This window comes from Pongo abelii, chromosome 2 (assembly GCF_028885655.2).
Source record: "Pongo abelii isolate AG06213 chromosome 2, NHGRI_mPonAbe1-v2.0_pri, whole genome shotgun sequence".
Lineage (NCBI taxonomy): Eukaryota > Metazoa > Chordata > Mammalia > Primates > Hominidae > Pongo > Pongo abelii.
Window position 1 is genome coordinate 69,642,395 of NC_085928.1, and position 19,708 is coordinate 69,662,102.

Genomic DNA, 19,708 nt, shown 5'->3' on the forward strand with positions numbered 1-19,708 from the left:
TCAGCATTTGAGAAGGTACTTTGCTGGAGCCCTTTTCTTATGTCTTGCCAGCCTCCATCTATCCTCAAAGGCAGAGAGGGCCTCCTGAAGAGTTTATTTGGAAACTTGACCAACTGACAACAGGAATTGATAGTGATGACTGAAAGGGGTTGCTTGATGTGCACCATAAAAATGAAACTCATTCAAACAACCAGACCCTGCTCGCTGACCTCCTGGAAAATCTAATCTCAGTCCCTGTTGTGGAATGGATTGAAATTTTCTTTGAAAATCTTTGCAGAGTCTTACAAGGTTAAAAAGAAAAGAACACACACACACATCCCCCTCTCCACACACACACACACACACACACACACACACCCCTGAAGTCAGATCCTTGTTGTTTCTTTCTCTCTTTTCCAAAAATCAATTGGCAAGAATTTGCAAAGTTGCCAGGATGAGGTCATGGGTAATAACTTATGTGGTTTTCAGAAACATAAATCACTCAGCCTGATGTAGTGGCTTTCCATCCCGTGGCAAGCCTTAGTAAGCAGTAGCTGCAATGTGCATAAAATATTTGGACGGCATGGTGGCCTTAGATATTCCATGTGGCATTCTCATCAGAAGGTCAAGGGAATTCATCCTGCATCCTGTTAATGTCAGGTGAATGCACACATGGCCAGAGGCACCCTCTCAATGAAGATTAGCAGCTCTGTCCCTGGCTGGTCATTTCAGTGTGAGTTAATGGGGTCAAAGTGGAGACAGCTGTGGCAGGGTGGGGGCTGGCCTGCTCTGGGTTTGAATCCAGAAGGGCCAGCAGTAACTAAAGTGAGATTTGCTGGGAAGGTTTCCAGAGTCATAAGCTGGAGGTGATATGGTTATTGTTTAGTATTAACATGAAAAAATGAATCTGGATATATTTTGTCAGATCTTGTGTTCTTCATATTGTTTTACACTGGGTCTCTAATCACATTTTTGCAACCTTCCTATGCCTGCCTAACCCCTGGGGAGAAATGGGATTGCCACAATTAGAGGACATCTCACTGTAGTATGATCCAATAATTACTTTCCCAGGGCCAATAGATATTGAGTGTTTTTTAAAAATTTACTGCCTCTCCCCTTATTAGAGGAGTAATGCCTATTATGTAGAGTATTTGGAAAATATAGAAAAACACAGTGATTACTTAGTAGAGGAGTTGGCAACCTATGGCCCACAGGCCAACTTAGCCTATTACCTGTTTTTGTAAATAAAGTTTTATTGGAACAGTTATGTGCATTCATCTCTGTATATGTATTCTATGACTACTCTTGTTGGATAACGATAGGGTTGAGTAGTTGTAATAGAGATGATATGGCCTGCAAATGCTAAAATATTTACTATTTGGCCCCTTATGGAAAAAGTCTGCTAAGCCTTGGCTTAGCACATAGGTGTTCAGTGGATATTTACTGATGAAATTAATTTATCTGTAATCCTACCACCTCAAAATAACCATGATTAACATTTTGGTGTATATTATTCTATCTTTTCTCTGTGTGTAGGTAGCTATAATTACATTTTGGGAGGACTAAACCCTACATCCTATTTTTGTAACCTACTTTTGTCATTTAACAACATATTATGGGCATTTTCCAAGGCTATTTGTATGCAACATGAATCTTACACCACATAGGAGTTTATTGTGTGAATGTGCCAGAATTATTTAACCAATCCTCTGCTGCTCCATAGTTATGCCGTATCCAAGTTTTCACTTCTATAGACAATGCTGTGACAAGTCTCCCTGCACATACATTTGTGTATGTGTGTGTGTGTGTGTGTGTGTGTGTGTGTGTGTGTGTGTGTGTGTGTATGCCTCTGAGCCTAGAAGGAGAGTTATTCCATTTCATACTGCTAATTATTTTTTCACTTAAGCATGCCGTACCATTGCACTACATTGGGATTTCCTTGAGGGCAAGTATGCTGTTGCATATGTATTTCTATCAGCTCCTGCTGCCCTCTAACACAGACATAGTAGGTGATCATTAAATGCTTGGGGTGGTGGTGTATGATAGAATACCCCTCTCCTTCTCTCTGCTGGTCTATATCATGCAAATCTTGCTTCATGAGGCCTCGGCTGACTCCTCTACAACACATTGTCCTTCCTTCTTCTGGTCATCTTATATTCAATACCATTCCCCTTTTAGATGATACTCTATATTCTTCAGAGCTTTAGACTGTACTCTGTAATTCTTCAGAGCTTTCAGAGTGGCGCAATGTACATTATATTAGTTTCCGATGGCTGTTGTAGCAAATTGCCACATACTTGCTGACTTAAAACAACACACATTTATTCTCTCACAGTTCTGGAAGCAAGGAGTCTGCAATCAGCTTCACCAATCCAAAATCAAGGTGTGGCCAGAGCCACACTCCCTCCAGCAGCTCTAGGGGAGAACCTGTCCCTTGTCTCTTCCAGTTTCTGGTGGCTACCAGCATTCCCTGGCTTGTGGTTGCATCACCGCAATCTCTGCCTCTATGGTCACACTGCCTCCTCCTCTTCTGTGACAAATCTCCTTTTTTTCCCCCCTCTCTCCTGTAAGGACACTTGTAATTGCATTAGGGTCCACCCAGATGATCCAGGATAATCTCTTCAAGATCCTTAATTTTAATCACATCTGCAACGTCCTTTTTTGCCGTTGGAGGTAACATTCACAGGTTCCAGGGATTAGGAGCTGGATATCTTCTGGGGGTCATTATTCAGCCTACTACATACAACATTTCATTTATTCATTTAAAAAGATTTGTGAGAAACCAACTTGGTGGCAGGCACTGGTGCTGTGCTAGCTGCCTTTTGTAACAACAGGGCAGAAAGGATTTGCAAATGAGGAACTATGGACAAAAGGGTTGAGCACTGGCCAAGCAGCTGGGAGACACAGGTGCTGGTACAGCTTTGGGGTGTGGCTCTCTGTTCCTCAGTTTCTCCTCTTGTGAATTAAGAGGTTGGGCCAATCACTGTTTCTTGAAGTTGAGGCATGAGCACTACTGATGGTACAGGTTGAGTATTCCTTATCTGAAATGCTTGGGACCAGGAATGTTTCAAATTTTGGAGTGTACAGGTTGAGTATTCCTTATCTGAAATGCTTGGGACCAGAAGTGTTTCAAATTTTGGAGTTTTTGGATTTTGTAATATTTGCCTATTCATAATAAGACATCTTGGAGATGGGGCCCAAGTCTAAACATGAAATTCATTTGTTTCATATACACCTTTTACGCATAGCCTGAAGGTAATTTCATACAATCTTTTAAATAAACTGTGTGTTGTGTATCTAAGTTTTGACTGTGACCTGTCCTATGAGGTCAAGTGTGGGATTTTCCACTTGTGGCATCATGTGAGTGCTCAAAAAGTTTGGATTTTGGATTTCAGATTTTTGGATCAGGGATGTTCATCTGTATATATACAGGATGATTTTAGGTGGTCCGCAGAGACAGAACTAAGTAACATAACTCACGACAACAGATAGTTATTTTCTTTTTAGTTTTCCTTCAACCCTTCCTGCCTTCAACCTTTTTGATTACCTCAATGAGAAAGTTGCTCTTAGGTGCTAGCATGTCTTCAACCCTTGCTTGAATACTTGCTAAACTCCTTTTATATTAAAAAATCAGATCTCAGACTATAGAATCTAGGTAGAATTTAATAACATTATTTTGTGTTCATTGTGTTTATTTTTATAGTTACATTCCATTAGTGTCACATTTTTTGTGGGGGGCGGTTCCATTTATGGTGGTACCATAAGGCATCCCAGGTAAAAAGTAAGATGATGTAAAGAAATATATTAGACAAATATACAGCAGGTAGTTTTTAGAAGGGGCACATTGTGAAGATGGCTGTGAAGTTTGGGAAAGATTCAGATGTTTCCAGCAGGCCCCCAGTTCTCTGACTTCTATTTTAGCTCTGGGAAGAAAGTATGATTAAAAACATAAAGAGAAACATCATCAGTCAGAGGACGCAGCTGGAAATTCAGCATTAATGAATCCTGATCTCTTCTCATTTAAATGGATCTGATCCTTCAGGGACCACTGGGCAGCAAAACTGTGAATATTAATCTCGTGTTGAAATTGATCACACCCAGCCAGCTTTAACTCAGAGCCTCTGGTACGAGGAGGCGTGGACTCACTCTGGCTGTTCTTTGCATTTCACTGAACATCTGGAAGGTGTGGAGGCAGCTTCTGTCTGACTTCTTCATGGGAAGGAATGGCTATTATTTGGACACAGCACAGATGCTATGGGGAAACCCTCTCTCCCTCCCATTCTGCTTTCTGCTGCCTGCTTCCTATTCAGGGGCACTGGTTTAGCACTCTGGGTAGGGGTGGTCAGGGGGCTGCAGAGCGGGATTTCTGCTTTCAGACCACTGTGGGAAGTGGGACTCCTTTCTTTAATTTCTTCAGCCATGCATGTATATCCAGTGCTAATTCCCTAGTGTGTTGGGGACCTTATCATTTCCTCTTACATAGAAGAAAATTTTCCTGGTTGATAGCATCATCATTATTAAATAACTCTTATTTTTTTCAAAATACTAGCCAATATACTGTGCTTCCTTTTTGGAGGAGCTGGTGGTGGTGAGAATCAGTGTGGGAGATGCCAGTCATTTCACCCAGCACTGCCTTCCCAGCATATGTGTTCCCCCATCCCCTAGAAAGCTGCAAGCAGATAAAATTTGCTTCAGGGAAGCTTTCGGAGTTGATATGCGTTGATTCTCTGTTCTAAGCCTGGCCTTTACTACCCTGAATAATCGTGAGGTGGCGAAAGACAGAGCGTAAAAACCTGGCTCACTTGGTGTAGTACATATGGCAGGCACTCATCTCTCTGGCAACGTGGTATAAGATTTGGGGCCAAAAGATTTCTTAATATTTACATGAAATTAGGCATGTCATTTCACCTCTCTGTGGCTCAGTCTCCTTCTCTGCAAAACGGGATAATAGTAGTAACTTCCTCCTAAGGCTGTAGCGTAGGTTCAAGGAGACAATTCCGGGAAGCACACAGCTCCAAAATGTCTGCTCTTACTTCCTCCATCCTGCAGATGGGAAAACCAAGGCCCAGAGAGGTTAACTGACTTGCTGAAGGTCACACAGCTAGCCAGCGTCAAGGTCAGGCTCTGAACTCAGCCAAGTCTGATCCCAGATCCAGCTCTTGGCACTGCAGCACCCAAAAGGCCTATTGATCAGGGGCAGACTCCGCAGGAATCGTGGGGATCAGGGATAGACCCAGGAAGCGCCTGGGAGAGTCTCCGGTGGACTCTGGCGTCAGGCAGGCCCAGGTGCCAATCCTGTGATTCAGGCAGCCCCTTTCCCTTCTCTTGGGCCTCAATTTCCTCATCTGTAAAAGGGCGTGACACCCACTGCCTCCTCTAACGTGGTATTATTTAATAATTGAGGATGGCCGCTGACCGGCCTGGCTTGATAAAGCTTAATAAAGAATGGCCTGATGTCGGTCGTTGGCCGAATACAGGAAGGGGAGAGGCAGAGAATACAGGGTGCCAGGAGCTTGCTCGCGTCTGCGAAGAAAGAATCCGAAGAGACGGCTTAGGATCCCGCTCTCAGCTACCCCGGCGGCTGCACGTGGCGCGCGGGGCGGGGCGCTCGGGGTCCCAGCGACGGTTGCCGCGGCAACGGCGCGCGGCGGCTGACCCCGGCCCCGCATCTGCTGCCCCCACCCCTGGCGCTGGGCTCACGGATCCCGGGGGCCCTCAGGACCGTCCCGGAAGCCGACTCTTGGTGTACAGGAGGCTAGGAGAAGGGCGGCAATGGGGAGCCCATGCCTGGGCCGCGCACGAGTCTTTTGTGCAGGGCCTGGAGAAGGAGCGAAACGCGGGCCAGGCCTGCGGGGAGGGCGGGCGGGGAAGGGGAACCAGCACAGAGAGGCTGGAAGAAGGTGGCTGGTGACACAGCCCTCCTTGTGGGACTGTGGACGCGGGGCGCGAGATGGCGCCTGGGAAACACTTAGCTCGGTGCCCAGCGTGCGTGGTGCTCACGGTCCATGACTGCAGCAGCCGCCATGGCTCATTTCTTGCGTCCCTACAGTGCCCCGGGCACCACGCGCATACCACCCCTCACCCTTTTAACAACCCCAGGGGGGAAGGTATTATTCCCTATTTTACAGATGAGAAAACAGAGACCAGGCTGAAGCCACTTCCCCAAAGTGGACAAAACCAGATTTGGAGCCTAGGCTGGCTGTCCTCAGAGCTTGTGAGCTTGTGAGCGCATGCCCTTCCGCTGCGCCATGCCACCTCTGTATAGATGCTGTTCGCCGAGGGTCCACCAGGTGCCTGGCACATCATGTGCATTATTTCCAGTCTGATCCTGGCAACAACTCTGCAAGATAAGAATAGTTACTTGCCTTTTACAAATCCAAAGACAGCTCAGAGAAGATACTGAGTTGACTGCCCAAGGCTTCACAATGCGGATCCGGCAGAGACAATAATCAACCCTGTGAGAGTGGCTCCAGAGTCCAGGCTCTGCTGGGTCTATCCACTGGGCCACATCATCTCTGCTAGGGCTGGAGCTGGAGGGCAAGGGACCCCACCAGGATGCTGGGTTTTGGGCTGGGAGCAAGGAGAGTGAGTTTCCATCATCATGTTTTCTTGAGGGGAGAGTTTGGAAGACTCCATTATACTGCTCTTGTTGGAGAGGTCGTGCACAAATTCGGAGTAATAAAACATAGTGCCATCCCTGCCTTTCAGGACCGTATTTTCCATTTAAGGAGATGAGAAATGGCCACAGAAAGAAGTTATAATAAATGATCATCATAGCTTAACTTTATAAAGCCTCTGACACAGTGCTGTCCAATGGAAGTTTCTGCAATGATGGAAATATTCTGCACTGTCCAGAATGGTTTAACACTTGAAATGTGGCAAGTGCAACAGAGGAATGAGTTTTTTATTTTAATTAAATGCAAATAGCCACATGTGGCTAGTGGCTACTGTGTTGGATAATACGGTCCTAATATATGGAAAACACTGTGCCAGGAACTTCCTTTGCATTAACACATATCATTCTCACAACAATATGAGGTAGATATTATCATCCCCATTTGACAGAGGAAACTGAGTCTCAGGTTGCCCACCTGAGCATGTGGCAGGGCCAGGATTTGAACCACCAGGCAGGTGAACCCAGAGCCCGCTACATTGTGCTATGAAGCTGAGATTTCTCTCCTCAGAGGAGGGCCTGAGGTGAGGGTCAGGATGCACTGGGATGCATATAATGACAGCCAGGCTGGTGCTCTGTGTGGCTGGCACAAAGATGACCATTGAGAGTGGAGACAGGAGGTAGAACAGGACATGATCCTTGAAAGAGGAGGCAGCAGCACTGCCAGAGAAAGTACCCTGACCTGGGCATTGGGTGATGTTAGTTCCTGTCTGCCCTTTACTCTTGGTTTCAGCCCTGGCTTTGCCACTTTCTTGGTGGTCTTGGGCAAGCCATTTCCCCTCCCTGAATCTCAATTGCTTCATCCGTAGAATAGGAGTGGCAATACTACCAGCCTCATAGGATGTCATGATAATCAGATGTGATTGTGCGTAGATGTGATGATGTTGTTGGCTGTAACATACCAGGTGGTTCACCTTTATCGGCTCCTAAAAATTTACACCGGGAAGGTACCAGCTGCCCCTGTGGAGCAGAGGGGGCAAGTGCTCCCTTGATCTTGGTTTTCAGGATGTATGCAGACTGTAAGTGGTACCTCTCCATCCCAGGAGGTGCCAAAACAGTTACTGCATTTTCAGGACAGGGTCCAAAGATTAGAATTGGGTGGGGTCTGGGAAGCTACATTTAAAATTACTCTTTGCTGTCTTACTCTGGCCCTTCTTACTAACCCAAGAAAGCCATCTGCAGACAAGGGGCAGAGGCCTCCAAGGGCAAGTTGCTGGCATTCCTAACGGGTCAGACCTGTTAACCAGAGGTGCAGGATTTGCATTGGCTTTATCTGCTTTTTCTCCCTTTTTTATGATGAAAAATTTCAAACATTCCAAAAGTAGAGAGAATAGTATAACAAGCCCCTTCCTGATATCTAGCACTAAACGAAACTTTAATGATTAACTCAAGGCCAGTCTTATTTTACTTAAAACCCTACCACTCCCCATCTCCAAACCTAAGGCTATTTTGGAGCAAATCCCAGCACGTCTGCTTCTAAATAGTTCCTACTTTGTCCTAAAGTTTTCATCGTAGTATAAACTGGTAAAATTTCAGGAGAGGGCAGTTTAGCAATCTTGATATCCTTATGTGATTTTGCTTTAAGAACTTATTATATAGATGATATTCCTGCACATGTGCAGAATGAAGCCTGTGTGTGATTATTCATTTCAGCATTGTTGATGATAGTAAAAGATTATAAACAACCTAAATGTTCAGCAAAAGAGACTGGCTAAAAAAAATTTACAGTGGAATTCTAGCATGCTGTAAAAGGAATGAGGAAGTTCTTTATATAATGATTTGGACTGATCTCCATGACGTATTATTATTATTTTTTTTTAGATAGAGTCTTGCTCTGTTGCCCAGGCTGGAGTGCAGTGGCACAATCTCAGCTCACTGCAACCTCCACCTCCCAGATTCAAGCAATTCTCCCGCTTCAGCCTAACAATTATCTGGGATTACAGGTGTGCACCACCATGCCCAGATAAGTTTTTGTATTTTTAGTAGAGACAGGGTATCGCTATGTTGGCCAGGCTGGTCTCAAACTCCTGACCTCAAGTGATCCACCTGCTTTGGCCTCCCAAAGTGTTGGGATTACAGGCGTGAGCCACGGCCTCCAGGATGTATTATTAAAAGAAAAAGATAAGGTGCAGAACACTGTGAATGATATGCTCTAACATGTATAAAAACAGAGGAAATAATGTATTTAACATTCTATATATGTAAATTCTATATATAGATATTCTCTGATATATAGATATATATAATATATCATATAATATAAATAATATGATATATATAACATACATAATATGTTTTTTATATATGCCATTATTTTTGGAATGATGCACACGATCATAGTAGTTTGGTTGTTTGGCGAGAGGAGAACTAGGTGGTTGATAGACAGAGGTGGGAGTAAAACTTTATATACCCTTTCTAGCTTTTCAGTTTTGTATGTAATATTAAAAAATCCCTGTATTTCCTATTTAAAAATGTAATTCCTTTTTTTCAGTAAGCCTAAAACTGCTATAAAAATAAAGTCTATTGATTTCAAAAAGGATATTTACCCAAATGAGTTGCAAACATGTCCACACAAAAACCTGCATACAGATGTTCATAACAGCTTTATTCATAATTAGCAACCAACATGTCTTTCAATAGGGGAATGAATGAACAATTTGTCAACATTATTCCGTAGCACAGAATATTATTTGGTGATAAAAAGGAGCTACAAAGCCACAAAAAGACATGGAAGAACCCTACATGCATGTTGCTAGGTGAAAGAAGCCACTCTAAAAAGTCTACATACTTTATGATTCTAGCTGTATAACATGCTGGGAAAGGCAAAACTATAGAGACAGTAAAAAGATTAGGGTTTGCCAAGGGTTGGGGTTAGAGAGGGGGAAGAATAAGGGGAGAAATAGGTGGAGCATGAGGATTTTTAGGGTGGCAAAACTATTCTGTATGATACTGTAATGGTGGACACATGACATTAGACGTTTGTCAAAACCCAGAGAATGTACAACACAAAGGGTGAGCCGTAATGTAAGTGACGGACTTTGGTGTATCAGTATTGGCTCTTCAATTGTAATAAATGCACTATGGAATGCAAGATGTTAATAATTGGAGAAGCTGTGCAGGGGAGAGGGAATATATGGGAACTCTCTGTACTTTCTGGTCAATTTTTTGGTAAACCTAAAACGGCTCTAAAAATAGCCCATTAATTAAAAAAAAAGACTTTGATCTGAAGAATCTTCCTACTATTGCTGGTGAAGTTGTAGTCGTGAGGGGCAGTGGGGAGTATGAGGAATCTTACTCTCCATACGGTGGGTCACACGGGCTGTTTGCCATAGGTGGCAGCCTGGGTGCATGCAAAGTGATCTTTAGTGAGACTGTTGCTTGGAGAGTGAGCAGGAGTGTTATGGGGATGGGTAGGCAGGCTGTGCATTGTTGGACTTTGAATGTCAGAGGAGTTTGGCTTTGATCCTATAAGCAATGGGGAACCATGGAGAATTTTATCAGGAGGGTGATACACGGAGATTCGTGCTTTAGGAGACCTGGATTGAAGAATTGGTTCTTACGGCTGGGCACAGTGGCTTATGCCTGTAATCCCAGCACTTTGGGAGGCCGAGGCGGGTGGATTACTTGAGGTCAGGGGTTCAAGACCATCCTGGCCAACATGGTGAAACCCTGTTTCTACTAAAAATACAAAAATATTAGCTGGGCGTGGTGGTGTGTACCTGTAGTCCCCAGCTACTTGGGAGGCTGAGGTGGGAGAATCACTTGAACTGGGAAGGCAGAGGTTGCAGTGAGCTGAGATCGCACCACTACACTCCAGCCTGGGTGACAGAGTGAGACTCCGTCTCAAAAAAAAAAAAAAAAAAAGAAAAGAATTAGATCTTCCCCTTCTCTGGGCCTCATGCCCCTGTCTATAAAACCAAGAGACTGCGCCGTGCATTGAGGTCATCTTCAGCTTTCAGGTGTTGAGTTCAAAGCCTGTCCCACTTTCCAACCCCTTTCCCTCCTTGCCACGTCCCCCTTTTAATTTTTCTGCCACTCAGCGCTGTGTTATGGCTGGAACTGTCCCCCGGGGGGGAAACGTCTGCTGAATGAAGTCTGTGCCTTGGGAACAACTCTGTTTTATTTTATTTTATTTTTCTCTCTTTGAAATCTTCAAGGAGAAAACCCAGATCTGTGCCAGCTCGTAGGCTCCTAGCAGCAACTTGGATGGGAATTAGAAATAACGAGTTGGGTAATCAAATGCCCTCAGGGTTCCAGATCAGGGCAGGCTGCGGAGGATGCTCTGCCAGGGCCATTTCCTGCAAGAAGGACTTGATTCTGAGCCTGGCAAACTGCTGGAGGGTTCCATGCACAGCCCAGCCTGGGAGGCTCCAACTGGTTGTGTGAACTGGGGGAGGTTGCTCTGCTCCTTCCAAATCGTCTGCTGTCATCACGATGTGATTTATGAGCTTTTCTTCTAAAATATGAGAATGTCGTCTCCTGATAATGCTCTGTAATGAGGAAGGCTGTGGCTGCAGCTTTTCTAATAAATAATATCTCTTTAGATCACCATCTTGTTACAAAAAGAATGCAAGAGGTTGAATACAGAGGGATTAAAAGTGTCTTTTGTGTTTGTTTTGTTTTAATATGGAAAACAAGGATAATTCATGGAATGCGGACCAAGAAGTTCCTATACGGGCCTCGGTCTAGCATCATGTCAAGGGCATTATGGTAAGCTTCTGAGGGACCTGGGTTTGATTGCTGACTCTGCTCTGAACCAGCTGTTAGGAGCACAGGCTAGCGACTTCCTCCTGAGCTGCCACTTCCTTGTCTATGGGGAAAAAGTGGAGAAACACTAGCAGCACTCACTGCATAGTTATATTTTTATGACTGTGTGTTGATATGACAAGGTTTGGTCTTGTGGGAGTGAGAGCACCTCAATACAGTTCAGTTCAACAGGTAGACCATCTAAGAGGGGACCTGTGTAGCTTGTTAGAGTTCAGAGAACGACGTGTGACCTTGGATGAGTCCCTGATCTTGGTTTACATAAAGCCTTGGTTTCTTCATTATTATACATCCACGTTGAATGTATGTGTGTGTGGGAGGTGAGTGGTGTTGTGTGTGGTATGTGTTTGTGTTGTGTGTTTTGTATTTATGTATGGTGTGAATGTTTGTGCCATATGTTTGTGTGTGTGTGTGTGTGTGTGTGTGTGTGAGCTGAGGCTTCCATAATCACAACACTTAATGTACTTGGTAAAAAGCTCTTGCTAAAGAGAAATAGTAGGCTGGGCGTGGTGGCTCATGCTTGTAATCCCAGCACTTTGGGAGGCCGAGGTGGGCAGATCACCTGAGGTCAGGAGTTCGACACCAGCCTGGCTAACATGGTAAAACCCTGTCTCTACTAAAAATACAAAAATTAGTCAGGTGTGGTGGCCGGTGCCTGTAATCCCAGCTACTTGGGAGGCTGAAGAAGGAGAATCCCTTGAACCTGGGAGATGGAGGTTGCAGTGAGTTGAGATGGCGCCACTGCACTCCAGCCTGGGCGACAGAGCAAGACTCCGTCTCAAAAAAAAAAAAAAAAAAAGAGAAATAGTAATTTGCTGTACAGATATTGATATCCTGATGACCTATTATGTGCTGGGAGAATCTGTCCTCAGAGCTTAAATTTCATTTGAGGAGATAAGGCAGAGATGGCATGCATACATGAAAGAATGAAAACTAACAAACAAAAAAACCCAAACAGCAATAGGCAATCTGAGATTTACTGTACGTGCCATGGGAGTTCAAAAGAGGGTCACCAGGCTGGCAGCCCAGGCCTTCCTGGGAGGAGTAGTGCTTTATGTGGGCTCTGAAGCAGTGGTTTTCAACATTTTTTTTTTTTTGCTTACCTACCCTCTACATGAACTTTGGGAAGAAAAATATCTCTTCTGCTTCACACATTTTAAGTTGACATCTAAAATATCTCATTCTTTAATTTGTGCTAAATAAAATAAAATATTTTATTCTGTTTGATTAGTTACAAAGCATATAATTTTGGCCATGTTTTAAATATTCGCATTTTAGAGTAACGTTATACCATACCACTCTCTTAAAACTGAATCAAAATATTGTGGGGAGGGATGGACGGGGTGGCTTACCTCTTTAGTCCCAGCTACTTAGAAGGCCAAGGCAGGAGGATTGCTTGAGCCCAAGAGTTGAAGACCAGCCTGGGTAACACAGAGACCCCTGTGTCTACAAAAAATTTTTAAAAATGTATCAAATAGAAACTAACATAGCAATTTTTAATTTTGTCTTTTTATTGAAGCCTCACTTTCATGTAGTAGAATGCACAGATCTTAAGTGAGCAGCTCAATTAATTTTTATCAGTGTCCCTACCACCCACACCAAGGTGTGGAACATCTCCAGTATTTAGAAGCCATGCTTGTTCCCTCTCTCCGTCAATACCCGTCAAACGTGACCACTTTTCCGACCTCTATCACCATAAACTAGTTTTGCACAACCTCATTTGTTCTGGCTTCTTTCAATAAACACAAGGTCTGTGGATTTCAAACATGTTGCTGTGGGGAGCAGTAGCATTCCTTTTTCATTATTGTATATTATTCCACTCAATGAATATCTCACATTCAAAAAATCCATTCTATTCTTACTAGACATTTTGGGTTATTTCTAATATTTGGCTATAAAGATACTATAAGTATTCTTGTATATATTTTTTGGTGATCATAAGCAATGATTTCTTTTGTGTATGTATCCATGAGTGAAATTGCCTGGTCATAGGATAAATACCGTAATACATTGGTTTCTACAATCATCCATCAAAGTTACCTGAACAAGTCAAATGTTTCACACTGCCCCTTTCCTTACCTTCTTGAACTCCTAATTCCCTTTCCCTTGCTTCATAAAATTTAATCTTAACATATTTTATGCTTGAAAGTTTTAAGATTTTTGTCTTTTTTAAAACTCTACTTATGTAAGCTGAAATGGACATTTTAATTTTTTCCTTTGAACTCTAAGGATCTTCCTTTTATATTGATTTATGTATCATTACAGTGATCAGTAATACACAATTTGTCAAAATAACATTATTTTACACATTTGATAAATCATTAAACATAAAGCATAACTTTGTATGGGAAATGCTTCTCATAATGAGATGGGCGGGATGGTTGATGGCAGTGCTTATCAAACTTTAAGGTGTACAAGGGCCACCTGGGAGATCTTGATAAAATGCAGATTCTGATTTGGATGGTATGGGCTGGGGCCTGAGACTTTATTCTGAATTTTTTTTTTTAGCTTTATTAAGGTATAATTGAAATGCCTCAAAAATGAGCACATTTAATTTATGCATCTTGATGAGTTTGGATGATTCTGTATTTCTTCTCCCTCCCCTCCCCTCCACTCCTCACCTGTTCTTTTCTTTTCTCTTTTCTTTTCTTTTCCTTTCCTTTCCTTTCCTTTCCCTCCCCTCCCCTCCCCTCCCCTCCCCTCCCCTCCCCTCCCCTTCCCTCCCCTCCCTTCCCTTCCCTTCCCTTCCCTTTCTTTTCTTACAGGAGTTCCCTCTAAGCATCATGGTATGGTCATGGCTCACTGAAGCTTTGAACTCCTGGGCTAAAGCAATCCTCCCACCTCAGCCTCCCAAGTAGCTGGGACTAGAGGCATGTGCCACCACGCCCAGCTAATTACTTTTTAAAATTTTTACTAGGCTGGGTGCGGTGGCTCATGCCTGTAATCCCAGCACTTTGGGAGGCCAGGGCGGGTGGATCAAGAGATCAAGACCATCCTGGCCAACATAGTGAAACCTCGTCTCTAGTAAGAATACAAAAAACTAGCTGGGTGTGGTGGTGCACACCTGTAGTCCCAGCTACTCTAGAGACTGAGGCAGGAGGATCGCTTGAACCCAGGAAGCGGAGGTTGCAGTGAGTGGAGATCGGGCCGCTGCACTCCAGCCTAGTGACAGAGTGAGACTCCGTCTCAAAACACAAAACAAACAAAAAAATTTTACTAGGCATGAGGTCTTGTTATATTGCCTAGGCTTCTGTATTTCTAACAAGCCCATTGGTGGTGCTGATGCTGCTGGTCCATGGACCACATTTTAATTTTTTTGAGACAGAGTCTTGCTCTGTCATATAGGCTGGAGTGCAGTGGCACAATCATAGCTCACTGCAGCCTGGACCTCCTGGCCTCAAGCAATACTTCTGCCTCAGCCTCCTGAATAGCTGGGAACACAAGCCTGTGCCACCACACCTGGCTAATTTAAAACATTTTTTAAAGTTTTTATAGAGACGAGGTCTCCCTATGTTTCCCAGGCTGGTCTTGAGCTCCTGGCCTCAAGTGATTCTCCTGCCTCAGCCTCTCAAAGTGCTGTGATGACAGGTGTGAGTCTCATGGACCACACTTTGAGTAGCAAGGGTTTATGATCCCTTGATTAAAGGAAGATTTCCAAATATCAACTTTTTAAAAACACTTTTTATTATTTGAAGAGAATATAACTTTGTACATTTATTTGTGTATAAATTTATGGAGTACAACTGTGATTTTGTTACATGCATAGATTGTGTGGTGGTGAAGCCAGGGCTTTTTGGGTACCCATGACACAAATAATGTACATTACACCCATTAAGTAATTTCTCATTATCCACCTCCCTCCCACCCCCTCACCCTTCTGAGTCTCTGTTCTCTACCATTCCACACTCTATATCCATGTGCACACATTATTTAGGTCCCACTTATAACTGAGAACATGTGTAACATGAACATTTTACATTATTTATTTATTTATTTAGTTAGTTAGTTAGTTAGTTTTTGAGACAGGGTCTTGCTCTGTCACCCAGGCTGGAGTGCAATGGCGTGCAACCTCCGCCTCCTGGGTTCAAATGATTCTCCTGCCCCAGCCTCCTGAGTAGCTGGGACTACAGGCGCCCGCCACCATGCCTGGCGAATTTTTTGTATTTTTAGTAGAGACGGGGTTTCACTGTGTTAGCCAGGATGGTCTCCGCCTCCTGACCTCATGATCCACCCGCCTCGGCCTCCCAAAGTGCTGGGATTAAAGGCATGAGCCACCATGCCTGGCCAACGTGAACATTTTAAATGGTCTATTTTTCCTTTTGGCACCCAGATGTCTCGACATTTTGGGACACTGCATCATGGATTCTACACGAGTGAACAGTTGCTCTTTTTCCTGTAAAGAGAGAACAGGACCATTGTGAAGAGGGGAGGTGGGAAAGGAGAGAGGCTGTGCATCTAGACTGAGGCACGTTGTCAGGCAGTGGGAATGGACCTGGAGGATCTCAGGTTGATTCCCTTCTACCTCAGCTTGCATACCCTGTGGGGTGTCTTTGTGTGCCCCAGTTTGAAGTCCACTTCTCTGAAGGATGCTGAAATGACACTGGCCACCATTTCAGATAGGGCACACATTTAGGCAGGTGAGATCTGATATTCCAAGGACTGGCTTGAATGGTTTGGAGAGTCCATTGGCGTAAAGTCCTGAGAAATGAAATTTGGGACTGTGTGGTGGATGGTCTTGAATTCCATGCTGAGGAGTTGGACTTAATACTCAGGCAGAGGGGGGCCGTGGGGTATTTTTGAGCAGGTTGCTTGTGTGAGCAGAGTGCTTTGAAGGCTGATCTGTTGAGCAGCTCTTGGAATGGCCTGGAAAGAATCGATGCCTGGGGGCAGTGGCGGTGACAACCCTACAGGCTTGAAGACAAGAATGGATGTGGTTATTGGCATTCAGCTGTGATTTTTAACTCCAGCTTCCAGCTTTTGAATTGTTGCCCTGGTTGCATAGACCTGGTTTGAGCAATCAGTATTTTCTGAAGTGTGATATCTGAGAAGTTCATACATGGAATTCAAGGTGATTTAAAGCAGGACACAGATGTGGCCTTAAGTAACACTGAAACCCAAGAGGGAAAAGCATGCCCTTCTCAGCCCTCTCTCAGTCCTGACTACACATGGAGAAAGTCACACTGCTGTTTTCCTTTGGTTGATAAAGAGCCAGCAGCTTAGGCTTAGAGCCTTTGGTAAACAATCATCTTTAGATAGAATTTTACAATACTTTTGTTTTCATTGAATTATTTCCTATGTCCCAGGCTGCAAGGGGTCCTAGTGTTTCATTTTACTGTATTGACAGAAACCTTTGCATTTTAAGCAAGATCATCTCCATGAGAAAGGTGAGTCAATTTACTAGATCATGTGGAAGAAATAAGAATGCTTGGGGCATGTGAATGTGGCAAAAATCGTGGTGGTGACATGCAGTGATTCAAGTTTTGGAAGCATTTGGTTAGATCAATGGCAAAAATGAGAAAGAGAGAAATCTTTGTGCCAGTGCTCTGCCAAGCAAGGTCTGAGCTCTGGCTGGGCTCAGAGAGGCTCTGGGTGGTGTTAGGAGGGAGCTGCCTGAATTGCAGGGCCCAGGCCAGCAGCAGAGCGGGCCCCAGTGCCCCTGTCCCCACCACCAGTCTCATGCTCCTACCTTTGTGTGCCCACAGAGATCCGCACGCAGCTGGTGGAGCAGTTCAAATGTCTGGAGCAGCAATCAGAGTCACGACTGCAGCTGCTTCAAGACCTCCAGGAGTTTTTCCGCCGGAAAGCTGAGATTGAGCTCGAGTACTCCCGCAGCCTGGAGAAGCTGGCCGAGCGCTTCTCCTCCAAAATCCGCAGCTCCCGGGAGCACCAGTTCAAGTAAGAAGTTGGGCATGGGTGCACAGAGATGGGAGGCAGCACTGGGGTGGGTGGACAGTTTGGTGGCAAAGCAGAAAGGAGGCCAGCCAGCTTCGTTGGAGGCAGAGGGCGTGCCTTCAGGGCCCTGGGTCTGCAGGTTACTTACACCTCCAAGCCTCAGTCTTCCTCATGTGTAAAGGGAAGCTAGAAAGAGTTCCTCTGCAGAAGTTTCCTGAAGGGAATAAATGAACAACCCAAGAAGAGTGTTTGTCACAGACAATAGGTGCTCAATCAATTGTTGCTGTTATTATTATCCTACCAAGCACCGGCACTGAGCTAGCCTCCATTTGTGCCCTGATGAGACCCCTACCTCCCTTCAGGACATCCTGTCCCAATCCAGTTGTCCTTTATTTGGGTGTCAGCCAGCCTCCTTCTGAATTTCATTAGCACAGTGAATTTCTTCTCCATGGAATTGATGCTCAAACATTCCTCTTCTTTGCTCCCCTGGAAGACCTCAGTGCCCCGGCTCTTTCCCTGCCTTATTTACTTATTTTCGATGCACAAACTGTCATGTGTCCTGATTTCTCATACCCCAAGCTCTGAGATCATGGAGGCTCCATCTGCTTGGGCACTGACTTGGCAGGCCCTGAATCCTCCAGCTACAAAACCTTCTGTGCTTAGAACTTCCTGGCTTCAGCTCATTAAATACAGGCAGGCAGGAAGCAGCAAATCTCACTTGGACTGTATCAACCATGCAGGGCTCCACTTGGCAGGTCCCCCGGCCAGCACTGTCTCTCCTTCAGCCATGCTTCCTGGACTCTCCCTTCTCCTTGGGTCATCTCTCTAGCTGGTGGCCCTCAACACCAGGAGATCAGCGACTTGCTTCATCTCACCTGACCTGATCCTGATCCCCCTTCCCCTGGGTCCTGTCCTGTTTCTCTCTGTCTCTCTCTCTCTGTGGGTATGTACACACACACACACACACACACACACACACACACACACACACACACACACACACACACACACACACACACACACACACACACACACACACACACACACACACACACACACACACACACACACACACACACACACACACACACACACACATTTTTTTTTGGAGACAGAGTCTCACTCTGTCACCCAGGTTGGAGTGCAGTGGCATGATCTCAGCTCACTGCAATCTCCACCTCCTGGGTTGAAGGGATTCTCTTGCCTCAGCCTCCTGAGTAGCTGGGATTCCACGTGCACCACCATGCCCAACTAATCTTTGTATTTTTAATAGAGATGGGGTTTCACCATGTTGGCCAGGCTGGTCTTGAGCTCCTGACATCAAGTGATCCACCTGCTTCAGCCTCCCAAAGTGCTGGGATTACAGACGTGAGCCACCATACCTGGCCTCTCCATGTATATATATACATATGTTTTAATTGTGACAAAGCACACATAATATAAAATTTACCATTTTCATCATTTTTAAATGAACAGTTCAGTGGCACTAAGCACATTCACATTGTTGTGCAACCATCACCACCATCCAACTCCAGTGCTTTTTACATCTTCCTCCACTGAAATTCTATCCCCATTAAACACTAACTCCCCATTCCCTGCCACGCCTTCCAGCTGCCGGCAACCACCATTCTACTTTATGTCTTTATGAATTCGACTGTTGTAGATATGTCATATAAGTGCAATTATACAATATTTGTCTCTTTGTGACTGGCTAGTTTCACTTAGCGTAATGTCTCAAAGTTCATCCCTGTGGTAGCATGTGTCAGAATGTTCTTCCTTTTTAAGGCTGAATAATATGGTGCAGATAGACCACATTTTGTTTGTTTGGTCATCTGTTGGTGGACACTTGGGTTGCGTCCACCTTCCTGTCCATATTTTTTACATTTCACTCTGGCCAGGGAGCTCTCTTCCTTTAAACTCCCCTAAACACCTCCTTGAGTCTGTGCCACAGCATTTGAACACTCACTTATGTGCCTTTTCTTGGCATTTGGGGATAAGAAATTGGTGCTTTATACATTTGCAAATACCGCGCTTCTTTTTCTACCCAATCTTCTCTCTTTTTTTTCGAGACGAAGTCTTTCTCTGCCACCCAGGCTGGAATGCAGTGATGTGATCTCGGCTCACTGCAAGCTCCGCCTCCCGGGTTCAAGCAATTCTCCTGCCTCAGCCTCCCAAGTAGCTGGGACTACAGGTGCCCGCCACCACGCCCAGCTAACTTTTTGTATTTTTAGTAGAGATGGGGTTTCACTGTGTTAGCCAGGATGGTCTCCATCTCCTAATCTCATGATACGCACACCTCCGCCTCCCAAAGTGCTGGGATTAAAGGCGTGAGCCACCGCGCCCAGCCACCCAGTCTCTTCTATTCAAACTTTTGCTGCAGGAGGAAGCCTCTATTAATAA

General features: G+C 44.7%; 1 protein-coding gene across 3 annotated transcripts in view; it reads left to right on the forward strand.

The window, feature by feature from the left end:
- SRGAP3 (SLIT-ROBO Rho GTPase activating protein 3) overlaps window positions 1-19,708 on the forward strand; it is a 271,705-nt gene that overhangs the window by 107,532 nt on the left and 144,465 nt on the right. For all 3 annotated transcript variants that reach the window (XM_002813479.5, XM_002813478.5, XM_054551851.2), the window contains exon 2: window positions 17,119-17,311. In XM_002813479.5, coding sequence (XP_002813525.1) covers window positions 17,119-17,311 — 193 coding nt within the window. The remainder of the gene's footprint in view (window positions 1-17,118; window positions 17,312-19,708) is intronic.